This window comes from Mucor velutinosus (assembly GCF_035048745.1).
Source record: "Mucor velutinosus strain NIH1002 chromosome Unknown tig00001564, whole genome shotgun sequence".
Taxonomy (NCBI): Eukaryota; Fungi; Mucoromycota; class Mucoromycetes; order Mucorales; family Mucoraceae; genus Mucor; species Mucor velutinosus.
The window spans coordinates 1,157,466-1,171,678 of NW_027041906.1; the positions used below are offsets into that span (position 1 = coordinate 1,157,466).

At 39.1% G+C, this 14,213-nt stretch overlaps 4 protein-coding genes across 4 annotated transcripts; 1 reads left to right on the forward strand and 3 right to left on the reverse strand.

The window, feature by feature from the left end:
- Positions 1-107: 107 nt before the first annotated feature.
- ATC70_010653 (uncharacterized protein) lies at positions 108-1,979 on the reverse strand (the record flags this gene model as incomplete). Its single annotated transcript, XM_064829864.1, has 6 exons — positions 108-753; positions 812-1,047; positions 1,106-1,177; positions 1,244-1,573; positions 1,634-1,689; positions 1,748-1,979. 6 exons carry the CDS (start codon positions 1,977-1,979, stop codon positions 108-110), a joined length of 1,572 nt encoding a protein of 523 aa, XP_064682366.1.
- Positions 1,980-5,795: 3,816 nt separating this feature from the next.
- Positions 5,796-8,405, reverse strand: ATC70_010654 (uncharacterized protein; the record flags this gene model as incomplete). Its single annotated transcript, XM_064829865.1, has 2 exons — positions 5,796-6,712; positions 6,779-8,405. The coding sequence occupies 2 exons, from the start codon at positions 8,403-8,405 to the stop codon at positions 5,796-5,798; spliced, it is 2,544 nt and encodes an 847-aa protein (XP_064682367.1).
- A 1,075-nt stretch (positions 8,406-9,480) lies between these two features.
- On the forward strand, positions 9,481-10,182 carry ATC70_010655 (uncharacterized protein; the record flags this gene model as incomplete). The annotated part of the gene is made up of 1 exon (XM_064829866.1): positions 9,481-10,182. The coding sequence occupies one exon, from the start codon at positions 9,481-9,483 to the stop codon at positions 10,180-10,182; it is 702 nt and encodes a 233-aa protein (XP_064682368.1).
- An 83-nt stretch (positions 10,183-10,265) lies between these two features.
- Positions 10,266-11,822, reverse strand: ATC70_010656 (uncharacterized protein; the record flags this gene model as incomplete). Its single annotated transcript, XM_064829867.1, has 4 exons — positions 10,266-10,646; positions 10,701-11,389; positions 11,444-11,507; positions 11,565-11,822. 4 exons carry the CDS (start codon positions 11,820-11,822, stop codon positions 10,266-10,268), a joined length of 1,392 nt encoding a protein of 463 aa, XP_064682369.1.
- Positions 11,823-14,213: the final 2,391 nt, after the last annotated feature.

Below are 14,213 nucleotides of genomic sequence, written 5' to 3' on the forward strand. Positions count from 1 at the left end.
TTATGATCTATATCCATCTATATTCTTATCCATTGAGAAAAAAAAAAAAAAAAAAAAAAAAAAAAAAAAAAAAAAACTCCCCAATAAAGATTTATTTAAAACTATAATCAAGCAAGGACATACTTAAAGAACAATGTCCAACTAAGAACCACCAGAAAGGCGTAAATGCCACCATAGAGATAATTAATCTTCAATCTCTTGTTCATCAGTAAACGCTTGTCGCCGCTGTTCTTATTAACACGAGATTTGCGAGCATCTAATATATTGCCATACAGAGTATGATCTAGAATACACAAAGTGACACCAGCCAAAGCGGACAAGATGCCGATGAGTATAAAGAAATCAATAACGCCACTGTAGCCCTTTTTGGAATCATGATCCTGCAATAATCCAGTAACGATATCAAATAAGGAAGCTCCAATGTTGGTGCCTGATTTTACAAGGCCCATGCCAGTACCCACTAGTGAGAGTGGCAAGATGATAGGGATAGATGACACAAGGGCGACGGGCCCTAAAGCCAAACTAGCGCTGAAACTAATCATGCCGACAAGTGGGTTCAAGTCGGTATATTCAAGCAACAAGAGTGATGCTAAAAAGGTAAAAGCACTGCCCATCATCATCCAGGTACGTTTGCCGTATTTGTCCACGAAAAATCCTAAAAAGGGCATAACGAAGATGGGAAGCACCTGGGAAACACTGGCAACTGCAGCTGCTTTGCTATCATTGTAATCAAATCGAAACTTGACAAACTCACTGTTGAAATACTCTCTTTAGACTCTTCCATATTGAATGATTGGATCAATTCATTTACCTGTTGATATGGAGGAAGCATCCCCAAGCACCGCCCAATAAGAACTCCATGGATGCGATTAACCAGTAAGAGTGTGGTAAAAACATCAATTTGGACCAACTGAATGACTTTTTGCGTTTGATGACATTACGTTGTACTTGACAGTTCTTTTGATCAGTCAGAGTAGATACGTTCTTTAACAAGACAATGTATACAAGATTGACTAGTAAAGAAAAGATGCATAGTGCCGCAGAAAACTTTGTATCTCATTTAGTAAATCTGAAGCTATTACACATGATGTTGGAGATTTCTTACCCAGAAACCGTAACCGTACCAGCCTGACCATCTTGCAATTGGTACCACAGTTGCTTGTGCTAAAAATGAGGACTATATATATATAAAAAAGACGTCAGATGATGATCTATCCATGTGCAATCTACATCTATTACTTACAAGTCTGCTGACGGTCAGCATCAAGGCTATCACAGCTGCAAGGCTACGACCCTGGAACCATTGACTCAAGATGGTCTCTTGAACAATTACCACAGTGCCACTTCCGATGCCATACAAGATGCGGCCAAGGATCATCATGGATAGATTTGCTGTTGAGGTTGATGCAGCAACAAGGATGTTTCCGGAAGCAATCAGGACGGTGGTGAGAATAGATCCAGGAATAGTGCCAAATGCATCTATAAAGATGCCACCAATGAGTGGTAAGACGGTATTGACGATGGACACACTCGATTGAAGAACACCGTACTGAGAATTTGAGATATCAAATTCCTGAAATGTACAAAATGCGTTAGCCAAACTGCATTCTTGGTTATATCATTAATACCATACTTTTTTAATCGTTGATTTCATGGCACCTAACGTATGAGCAGCGAAATGGCTGCCCACTGTCATTGCATTGAATTAGGTGACATTGCGTATAAGTACAAACGAGCTCACACTTACTGGCTAGAAACATGGCACACAGCAGAGCAACGATTTTATACTTCCATGGTTGGCTTGATAATTGACAAGTAGGATCATCTTGGCCATCCGTTGTTGATGGGATATATAGTTTTGTGTATACGTTTGTTGCAGGACTTTTGTTTTTTTGTTTTCTGCAGCAATCTATCTCTGAGCAGCAATCATTTGAGGACGTGGAAGCCGATGGATTCAATAATGGTGTCTCTTCATTCATGCTGTTGCTGTAAATTTCTTCTTTATCAAGAGACATGTTTTCGACTTTATATAAGGTGTGTTTGTGTGTGTGTGTGTGTTTATGAGATAAGAAGGAATCAATATTTACAAAACAAATATAAAGCACAACACTTCAAAATAAAGAAAAAGGAATAAAGAAGAAAGAAGGATGAAAGCAAAAGGAAGAACAAGTATTTATAAGCTCCTTTTTTTTTTGCCCCCTTCCCTATAAATGAGTAGATAGAATTTTTACCAACCAAGTAAAAGATCTGATAAAGTTTATCCCGTTTTATTTCGCTTTTGTAAATCAGATAATGATCATGTACATTGATCTCTTATTGGCCGATATTAATTACCATATACAAGTGTGTCTACGCTTTGGATGGCTCTCTACCTTCGCTTCGCTTCGGCGAGAACCAACCTGCGCAGTGTCAGCTCGCGCTACCGATTGCTTCTGTCCATCTTATCAAAAATATTGTTGCTTTCATGTTGACCCTCCACTTGCATATGAAAATACATCATATTATCTGTAGATCTGGCTTTTATGCGATGTGCCACATCCGTATACACGTAGATACTTCATATACGGGCAAAAAGCATGCTGGCAATCCCCCTTTTTAGTCCTTAGTATCCCTGATACAGCAAAATTTGAGTGCATTTGAGCTGTGTTTTCTTGTGTTCAAGGCCGTTTTCGACAATCAGAATAGCACCAAACAATTGCTCTCATCTGGCAGCTACTTGCTGATCCTATTGCTCAGTTTCTTTGAGACCTAAAAAACATGGTCAAAAATCGACCAAAAAGTATGAGGTACCCCCTCATGGTTTTCATCAAAAATCAAACGACTGCGTTTTCTGCCTTGATAATGAAGACTTTTACTATGGTATATCTTGAATCAAAATGTTTCTATCGATCTAACGTAACCCTTGAAAGCATCTTTGTGGGACCTTGATATGTAAAATATCGACTTTTTGGCCAAAAACCTCTTTTCATATTTTCGTAAATTACTAAATAAGTCTATTCAAAAGATCTATCTTACTTGGTACCATTGGATGCGCCTTGAAAAGCACTCCAATAAAGCTTAAAGAAGCATTTTTTTTTTTTTTGTAGGGGAGACGAGCTCCAGTTTTTATTTAAAGTCCTGTAAATGTCGCTATGAGTGATAGACAAGACTGTTGGTGGACCCAATGTCAGTCATGATGGGGAATAAATTATGGAAAGGAAGTTGGGAAAGAAATCTACTACAAATAAGGTGGGCACTTAGAGCTTAAAGAAGCAAAAGATGATCATCATCTTTTATATAGTCGAATATAGAAAAATAGTTCGATCGAGTCGATAATTATTAAGATTTGGCCAATCTGGAACAGATTATGAATCTGGGTTTGAATTAATTTTGGCTGATGGGGTTAATTGGCAAACTTCATTTAAACATAAGGCAATACAGTAATAAATGCACCTGCATCGTATGGAAAGTAGATGGCAAGCCATAGCGCTATTATTTATTATGCTATTCTCTTGCATTCTATATTTAATAACGTTATCCTGGACATTGACGATTCATGGGCTGCATAACATGTCTGCAGTAAATAGGGAAACCTCTGAGGCTTTAGATCGTCGTTCAAAGAAAACGTTGATAGCATTGAGCAGAGGAAAGAGGGTAGAAATAACAGTGGTTTTGTTGATTGATTGTAAAATCATTAGTCATATATGAGCCAGGCTTGACAGATGCCTGGAAACTCAGTTTCCATATTAGGGTTGTAAAAGTTTCTAGAGACTGAATGTTTATTATAATATGACAAGTTGTAAGAATTACTAGTGTTACCAAGATTGGGGAGATGTGGATTCTCATCTTACCTCTGATTTTCTTAATTTAGCCATGGCATATATACAGTGTACAAACCCATCTTATAAAGATATATAATCCCAATTTTGTGTCCAAGAAAATCAGAGGTAAGATGAGAAACAAGTGAGCGTTTAGCTAACTTATCAAAATCAGTGAATTTACACATGGATTTAATGTTTGTTGACAAATAAATGATTTTGATTACCTTTCATAACAATTTCAAACATAATATCGAATGCTGAATCGTAGTTTGCTTTTGCATCAAATCATGATGTAACGTATAAATATTCGATCCAGCACATTGCACCATGTTTCTGTTATGGTTTCTGTCCTTTTGAAGCCTGCAATCCTGATGTATTGAAAGCTATGTGCTATTGCATTAGGCTCAATATTCTGGCCGATGATCTGCATATGATCAAAGTATATTAAACTTATTCTCGCTACACATTTTCGAAGCCTCAAGAAGGAAATAAGCTGATCTTCCAAGTATTTTGATGGACTGGTGTTATTGGATGCAAGGCTTCGAAATAACATAGAATGTCTAAAGACAAATACTATGTAATTCTTCGCCTACTTTCCACTGGCTTCAAAAACTTCTATTATTGCCTTCATGTTTAAATGAAGTTTGCCAATTAACCCCATCAGCCAAAATTAATTCAAACCCAGATTCATAATCTGTTCCAGATTGGCCAAATCTTAATAATTATCGACTCGATCGAACTATTTTTCTATATTCGACTATATAAAAGATGATGATCATCTTTTGCTTCTTTAAGCTCTAAGTGCCCACCTTATTTGTAGTAGATTTCTTTCCCAACTTCCTTTCCATAATTTATTCCCCATCATGACTGACATTGGGTCCACCAACAGTCTTGTCTATCACTCATAGCGACATTTACAGGACTTTAAATAAAAACTGGAGCTCGTCTCCCCTACAAAAAAAAAAAAAATGCTTCTTTAAGCTTTATTGGAGTGCTTTTCAAGGCGCATCCAATGGTACCAAGTAAGATAGATCTTTTGAATAGACTTATTTAGTAATTTACGAAAATATGAAAAGAGGTTTTTGGCCAAAAAGTCGATATTTTACATATCAAGGTCCCACAAAGATGCTTTCAAGGGTTACGTTAGATCGATAGAAACATTTTGATTCAAGATATACCATAGTAAAAGTCTTCATTATCAAGGCAGAAAACGCAGTCGTTTGATTTTTGATGAAAACCATGAGGGGGTACCTCATACTTTTTGGTCGATTTTTGGCCATGTTTTTTAGGTCTCAAAGAAACTGAGCAATAGGATCAGCAAGTAGCTGCCAGATGAGAGCAATTGTTTGGTGCTATTCTGATTGTCGAAAACGGCCTTGAACACAAGAAAACACAGCTCAAATGCACTCAAATTTTGCTGTATCAGGGATACTAAGGACTAAAAAGGGGGATTGCCAGCATGCTTTTTGCCCGTATATGAAGTATCTACGTGTATACGGATGTGGCACATCGCATAAAAGCCAGATCTACAGATAATATGATGTATTTTCATATGCAAGTGGAGGGTCAACATGAAAGTAATAGTATTTTGATAAGGTACGTAAGGACAATCGGAAGCGCGAACTGCCGCTCTGCAGGTTGGTTTTCACAGAAGCGAAGCGAAGGTAAAGAACCTCCCGAAGCATAAACTTTCATATGATTAATGTTTTTTTTTTATCAACCAACAATCAAGTTTCTTCTAACATTTTAGCTATATTAATTTTGCCAAAGGCACGCGGCAGCGTGAGTCGCCTGAACGTAAGTTGGTTTCCTAACCTATGCCTCGCTTCAGTGGAAACCATCCGAAGTGTCGAAAGACTGGCCTGGTTTACAATTACTACCAGTGTGCAATCGCCCGCGCCACTAATATCAAACGCAAGCTACTACAGGTGCTACAGATTTATTCAAAGATCTTTATTTGAATGAATCAAGGCGAAACGAGGTTTTATTATAGATTTATGCACTGTTTTTGTTATCGAATTTAAGCATGCCGCATTTTTTCATCTTCATGGCAAACTTGGGAGGCAATTTTACATTCTGTTTGTTCTTCATGCTATTGGTGGTGTAATTACAGTTGCTGTTGCTGGCAGTTGTTGGTGAGGTAGTAGCCACGTTATTCTTAATACAATCGTCGCTTGTTATTGAAGCGTCATTTGTCGTTGAAGACAGGGACGGTGTATAGCCAATATCCAGCGTAATTGTTATTAAGCTCTCGCTCAAATGGCTATAGTCTTCCTTGATGATGGATACTATTTGATCGAGACGTACAAAGTAGATATCTGTTGCCAAAAACTTTTGCTTTTCGCTGTTCTTGTTGAGTCTGTTGCCTTCGCTATTGCTACTATTACTGCTATTGCATATCATAGACGACAGAGGCGACCACAGCCTTTTCTTCTCTATGTTCGATATCTGTCGGCGTTGCAAATGAGGATACTGTCTCGTCAATTGAAATATGCTAATGCCTAGTAGTAAACTGATCTGCAAATCTACAACAAAGAAAAGATTGCTTTGCTGCTCAGTCAGTAGCTGGATGGTATAGAGTGGAAGATATCGAGATGCACAATGAATGGAAGGGTATAAGGCTTCACTATTGCTTAGTCGTATGCTATCTTCTTCCTCTTTTTTAACCACTTTCTGCCAATGTTCTGGTGGAGGTGTCGGTATTGGTGTATGTGGCCCATCAGGTGGCACCTCGTTTTTGACGAGATGAGATTTTAAGCTTTTCTTTGGTAAGTGTTGTCCTGACAATTGCCTTGCGTGTGCCTTCTTCGCGCTCATATCAAATGTTCCAATGGGCGATGTTGGTGATTCGGGCTGTTTGCTGGTTTCCAGATTTGCAGCCAATACAAGCTTTCTCTTCTTTGGCTTTGTATCTGAACACAAAAAGTATATTAGTAGGCTGTCATTGTTAGTTTGGAAGGGCAGGGAGCTGCATTTACCTTTATGCTTCTTCAGTATGCTTTCGATTTCGCTATTCTCCAATTCGATTGCAATTTCTAAGCTTGTCTGTCCTTTGGCGTTCTTTGCAAACGTATCAGCGCCGTAATCAAGCAACAGCTGGACCACATCAGCAAAGCCATTCTCGGTAGCATCGTGCAGTGGCGTATCAAGATCAGCGCCCTTGCAATTCACATCAGCATCGCTTTCCAGCAAAAGCTGAACGACCTTGGTCTTTCCTCGAAGTGCGGCTTCATGCAATGGTGTGTATCCTGCATTATCTGTTTCGCATGGGTTTGCACCTGCTTTCAATAACGCTTCAACAGCTTGCGTGTTTCCTCTTATGGACCAGCGATGAAGGTGTGTACGGCCACTGGTATCTTTCTTGTGAGGGTCTAATTTACTGGTATCAAGGACTGCCGTTGATGATTTCTTTTGGCTATCTACAGAACATTCTCTTGATGCTGGTCGAGATTGTCGCGATGGTGATTTCCTTTTTTTAGGGCTATTTTCATTTATATCGGTGTTGTTATTATGTACAGGTGTTGTGGCTCTATCGTCGTCTTTTTTGACTTGTTTGGCTTGCTTCTTTTGCTCTGCTTTCTCGAATGCTTTCATGATGGCTTGAATCTTTCGTTCTTCACGTGACAGTAGAGTGTCATCTTCTTTGGCATTCGTATTGGACGGTGTCGATGTGCTTGAATCGTTAATTTTTCGCTTTTGCTTAGTGTTGGAGACGAATGTGATTTCATCAATGGCTTCGGTGGTTGCTCGAAGTCTACGCTCTTGGTCGATTCTTGCTGTGATAATCTGTCTGACGGCAATTGATTCAGATACTTGGTAGGGCGTTTGTCCATTGTGGTCTACAGCATGAACATCAACTCCAGCGTTCACTAGATGCTTTACAATATTTTCGTGTCCATGCTTGCATGCTACGTGGAGTGACGTTAGACCTTGATGTCCCAAGCTATTCATATCAGCGCCATGTTGTATCAGGAGCTTAGCAATATCCAAATGTCCGTGCTGAGCAGCATAATGCAATGGAGTCCAATTGTCCTTGTCCACTGCATTGGTGTTGACACCCTTCTTCAGCAGTGAGGCGGCCTTGTCAATGTCACCTTCGCTACAAGCTCGATGCAGAGCTGTTCTGCCATGGCTATCTCTTGAAGCCAGGTGGTCCAATTCTTTCATCTTTGCCTTTACAATCTTTATACAGGCTTTATCATCGCACAGATCAATGGGTCTTTGTTTGTCAGTGTTTAGTGCATAAACATCAGCACCAGATTCCACCAATAGCTTGACACAATCAGCGTATCCATACGAACAAGCATCATGCAAAGGAGTATCATCCTCAAAGCCACGAACATTTACAATGGCGCCTGCTTGAATGAGATATTCTGCAATTTCGTATTGACCTTTTAGAGCGGCTTCGTGGAGTGGAGCCCAGCCAGCGTTGTCTCTGTGATTCACATCTGCCCCACGTTCGACGAGATCTTTTACTTTTTCCAAGCTCCCTGAACTCGTTGATGAAAAGATTTTTGTGCGCCCTGCTTTATCTGTTTTGTTGGGGTCTTGACAGGCAATTCTTCCTCTTGGTTTGGACACTTTTTTACTCTTATCATGTGCCATTGTTGTTGTTGTTGTTGTTGTTGTTGTTGTTGTTGTTATTTATAACTATGTGGATACAGTTCAAGAGGGTGGAAATGTACGTTGGGTTAGAGATTGGTATTAAGAAAAATGAATTTTTTTTTTCGCTTGATTAGTAAAGGCTTTGGTAGGGTTGGTAAGAATCATACCTGATTTACTGTGATTTTTCTGGTATTTCGACAAAAATAAGAATAGAGTGAACTGGTATCAAAAATTTTTAACTAGTTGATCGAGTAAATGTTAGTGTCAAGGCATTAAATGATGGCATTGCATATCCAATTTACAATTTTAAATAATAGATATGTATCTATATATCAAAAAATCATACACTGCGAGGCCAAACGAAGTAAAAATAATGGATACGGTAACTCCAATACTAGAGAAAGCTTAAAACTTTTTTTTTTTTTAATACAAATGTTGAATCACACATTAGAAAAAATCTTTCAGATTCAAGTACCTTCTTTTATATAGTGGTAGAAAGTCTTTGTAGAACAAAGGAATCAATGAATATATCACAAGAGAGAGAGAAAAAAAAAAGAAAGTGGGTATAGTTTTAAATTGAGGAAAGAGAAGGAAAGAAAAGGGAAAAGGCTAAATTATGAGCAAAGAGGACGAAATTTTAGCTGTTGCTGCATTACATTTCTACGTCATCAGGATCCTATTCTTAATGTCATTACAATTGCAAAAGCAAGTTGGCATTGTAACTGCCACTTTTGTCTGAAAAATCTCTATATATCAAAACTACGCAACTACATCTACTATGCAACTGCAAAACAGGGCGCTATGGTCACTAATTCTATCATGTAAATCATGCATTTAATGATTTTCATGATAACAGAAAATTCGATTTCGACATTTGTTCAAATCAACATGATCCGAATACAGCACTTGTCCGAGAAGCTATCTCAAATGGACTGCTGTGTGTCCGGCTCACTTGGATTAGTGAAAAAATGGAAGCAACACACACATCCTGTCAACCCCCCAGCATGGGCCCGCAAAACCCCTCACTTTTTTTCGATAATTTAACCTCTTTTTCTTTTAAATACCATCAAACACCATGAATTCCTTAAGGTTGAGTTCAGGAGTCAAGTCCTTGAATAGACTATTTGTATCAACAAACAGACAATTCCATCAAGCTGCACCTGTATTGTCTCATATTGGACGCCAACCCATCGCATATGCTAACGACGTCCGCATCGAACATGACATGACACTGATCACTGAACCTCGTATCCCCTCTGAATACAACAACACTACCTTGACTATCACTGGACCTTTGGGAAAATTGCAACTACCCATCAAGCCTTTTGTCAAGATCGACCTCACCCCTGCACCCAAAGATGATCCCAATGCTGAAAACATTTTACAGGTCTCAGTACAGGATGATGGCATCAAGCAACAAAGAGCAATGTGGGGCACCACCCGTGCCTTGATCAACAATGCCATTGTAGGTGTGTCTGATGGATATAAGGTTCATTTGCGTCTAGTTGGTGTTGGTTACAGAGGTATGCTGGAGAACAATGACAGAGTTTTATCACTCAAGTTGGGTTACTCTCACCCTATTCAAATGGATCTACCTGAGGGCGTCACTTGCTCTGTGCCTGCTCCCAACCGTATCGTATTGCAAGGCGTCAATCTTCAACATGTCACAGAATTCGCTGCCAAGGTTCAACGTTGGAGAATGCCAGAACCTTACAATCAAAAGGGTATTTTCATCAATGATGAAACCATTAAAAAGAAGGAAGGAAAGAAGAAATAGGTTGAATATATATACATAGTTTTCATTAGACAAAAAGACAAGAATAAAATGAGCAAAAAAATCTACATAGTGTACAAATCAATTCATTTTGAAGCAACATAAGCGACATTTCTTGGAGAGGCAGATAAATCAAAAAGTGGGTACATGTATGCTCCTTTGTGCTCGTCATGGCTGTGCTGAATAGCGTCTCTGAGGTACAGCCATCGATCCACCAGAATGATACTCTCCACAATAGGTGCCAGTAAGCCTCTCAGTGTCCATAATGTGACAAACTGCTTGTCGACTTGGTTCTCTTTGGATCGAATATAATGTAACTCGGCCTCCTCGGGTGTGATGGTGTCTTGTGGCAATTTCAATCGCTTGAGAGATGCTTTGACAAATGGCACAAACTCTTTGTTTTGCTTGATCCGCCCTAACCTCGGTGGATCATTGATGTCTGACAGGTTTCTTTCCACTAGCATTTCCTAATAACATAGCGATGAGCACAGTCCTGGCACACTTTGAATCGAACTTCTCACCTGCAGTAGCGCCCTGAAATAGTAATTGTCAAAAGCCTTGATGCATTGCTCTCCCTCGTCGACCCAGCGAGATGGAGAATGACAAGACAGCACTCGAGCAGTAGATCCGACCTTGATCAAATCCTTCTTTTCCTTCAAATACTCACTCATAGGAAACCCTGATGCAGTCAATGCGTTGTAGCAGCAGCCTACATTGACGACGCAAGAAACTTCTTTACTCTGAGCAAACAGGTTGAAGATCATGGGCGATAGATCACCACATGTGTGCAGGCCGGTAACTAGCCATTTCTTGTCCTCACTGGATTCTGGGCTCCACTTGGCCAGAACTTGAGATATGTTCTCGGGCGTTATTTTCTCTGTAACGTGCTTTAGATTCGGGTGATGTTCCTCGTCCTCTTCTTTGATGCCTTGTGATTTCAGTGCTTTTTTATCAAACCTAACAGCGCCCTGTGTTTGTATTTCAGACATATCAACAGCTAATACCTCTAAGCCATAATCAAATGCTAGTGCCCGAGATAAGTAGCCTTGTCCTGATCCAAGATCAATGACTGAAGTGATTTTTCGTTCATCGGCCACAACCTTGATCAGCTGGCTCATAAATTTCACTTCGTGCACCTTTTTGTCACTCATGCCACCCAGAATATGCTTACTGATGTTTCGTTGTTGCTGTAAAGTAGCTTCATCCACATCTACAAACTATCTTTAGCAATTAGTCAAATTATGCTGACTCATAGGACACACACCTCTCGGCAATGCTAGATCCCTCGCCGTCTCCAAATAACTTCTCAATGATTCTGGCCATATCGACTGTACAGCAAAATGATTTTTAGCTTAACCAAGTTGATCCATCGGCTTGTAACTCACATAATCACTCTTTGTTGATGTCAGGTCAAGTATAGCAAAGGCCCAATCATCACCTGCATCCTCTATCCGTTTCATAAGGGCCTCTCTCCATTCGAGTGGAAACTTTTCCCATTCTTTTTGCGTTACAAAGTTGAAGGCCAAGACGTGAATCAACCAATGGTATTCATTATAAAAAGACATGAGTCTTTCAAGGTACTGCTCAGGTGTATCATTGCTGTATTTTGAAGGCAGTGGCAGTGGAGTCCTGGATTTGAGCATACTGATAGTGGTTGACACTAGTGGCAGATTGGGAGCAAGAAACATTTTTTTTTCCTTGCGGGCTATGGATTCAAATTTATATTCCTCTACTAATATGTGGCCATGGTAGCTGATGTAGCTGAAAGAGAGATGAAGGCTCGACAAATGCTCCACTCGTTCGACATGAAGCACAGTCAAAAGCAATTGAATAAAATTGCTCTGCTACAGCCAGAGTCTGCAGAAAAAAAATCAAAAACGCATTCAATGCGTGACAGTCAGACGAACGGATTTGATGCACCTGTATGCTGGATTGAATCTATCGACTATTCATTGAAAGATATGCAAATCATACTAATATCTCAACAGATAAACTGTGTAAAGCTTTCAAAACAATATCAAACGGTTGCTTTTATCTAATAGTAGCTTTTTTAATCAGTAGTGGAACAAAACATACAAAGAGATCTTAAAAAACGCTTTAATAGCACAATGCCAAGACTGAATCATATTCATATATACTCATTTCAGCTTTTAACAGAGTTCAAGAGCCATCCATAGACAACTTGTAATTGCAAAGCTGATCCTTCTGAAGTGCTCCGCGTCTGTGTATATGGAAACGTTTCATTAATGGGCAGCTAGCATACTTACATCGCCTCTAACCTGTCAAAAGTATGCAAAACACAGAGAATTTGGGCATATTTTAGCAGTGATTCCTCGCGTTAGAAGCCGTTTTAGACTTCCAGAATAGCGCCAAACAGTTTCTCTCGGCTAGCACTTACTTTCTGACACCTTTGCTCAACTTTTTTTTTGGGATCGTCGAAAATCGACCAAAAACCATGAGTGATACCCCATGATTTTTATCAAAAATCAAACGATCGTGTTTTTGACCTTGAAAAAGAAGACTTTTACTATGGCATGTATTGAATCAAAACGTTCCTCTCGATCCAAAGCAACCCCTGAAGCTTTGCTTGAGAGACCTTTATATGTAAAGTTTCTACATTTTGGTCAAAAACGCCATTTCATATTTTGGCAGATTGCTCAATGGTTTTGTTCAAAACACTTGTTTTGATTAGTACCATTAGGTGCGCCTTAAAAAGTACTTCCAAAAACCTTAAGGAAGCGATGCATAATCATTACATTTTACATAGTCGAATAGAGCAAAATAGATGAAACAAGTCGAAGCGTTGTCAAAATCAACGAATCGAAACAAAAAAAAAGTGAAGCGGAGTATGAATCAAAATTAGCTGGCAGGCTCAGTGCAATGCTTAATCTAAAGGCAAATGATACTGTTGGGAGCCGTTAAGAAGGGAATAGCGTATTCCAAACGTATTGCAGCTTAGTATTGCTACGTAACTTTACTTTCTTGGCATAGTTACATACACCAGCGAGGTTTGATTGCAATAGATTGCTCATCCAAAGGCGAATCTTGATGCAAAATGCAAAATTGTTCCTTTGTGCAAAATTGTATATGTACACAGCTTTGAATTCACTCATTTTAATTCAATGGCCTCTACCGCAATGATAGTATTGTACATGATGTGGAACTGCAGCATAGATCCATTTGTTTCGAATTGCTATCCTATACTGAAATGTATTGTTCATCGTCATCTTACTCTATTAGAGTTTTTCAGCATATTAATGTCATATCCATCTCTCATCAAGGTACAGTATAGCAGGAGATTCTTATTAAACATAGCAAGAGTACATGGCTATAAATTTGAACGCACAATTCAATCGTTTTGCGCTGCTTTGACACAATTACAGACTATACAATCGACCCCTACAACGTTATTAACCTCAAACATTTGAAAAAGCACGTTGATTTGATATGTGTTGGTATAAAAATCATGTTACTTTTCTCTCTTGTATTCAAGTCCAACAATGAAACATCAACATGGTTATAATTTATAGATGGAGATCATATATATAAAACCAAGCAATGCACGGGTTGGTCTTCCTTTTCTTGGGGGTTCACCTGCAATAACTTTCGCTGCTATATTATTCACTCATATCCGAAAAGAACAATAAGATACGGCGAAGAAAATCTTAGAAGAGCACTTTCTATGGATCTCAATAGAACAAACCATGACGATATCTCATTTCGCTTGTTAATGCATTGTATGCAGATAATGTGGGTTATTTCGGGACAATGTTGCCCGTGCAATCAATGTATAATAACAGTTTGATCCCGAGATATATGTACAAGATGTTGTATTGTTCCTTTTTCAGTCTATCGTACCATAAAAAAATAAGCGTTCATGACTGTGCTTGATGGAGGTACACGGCGCCAAAATGCTAAATATACAGCTCGATGTGTACAGACGAACCAGATGGGCATTCAGTGCTACTATATGACGAGGTTATACGAGTGAAAAAAGAATCCGAGACATGCGAACTGACAGGCCGAGACATGTA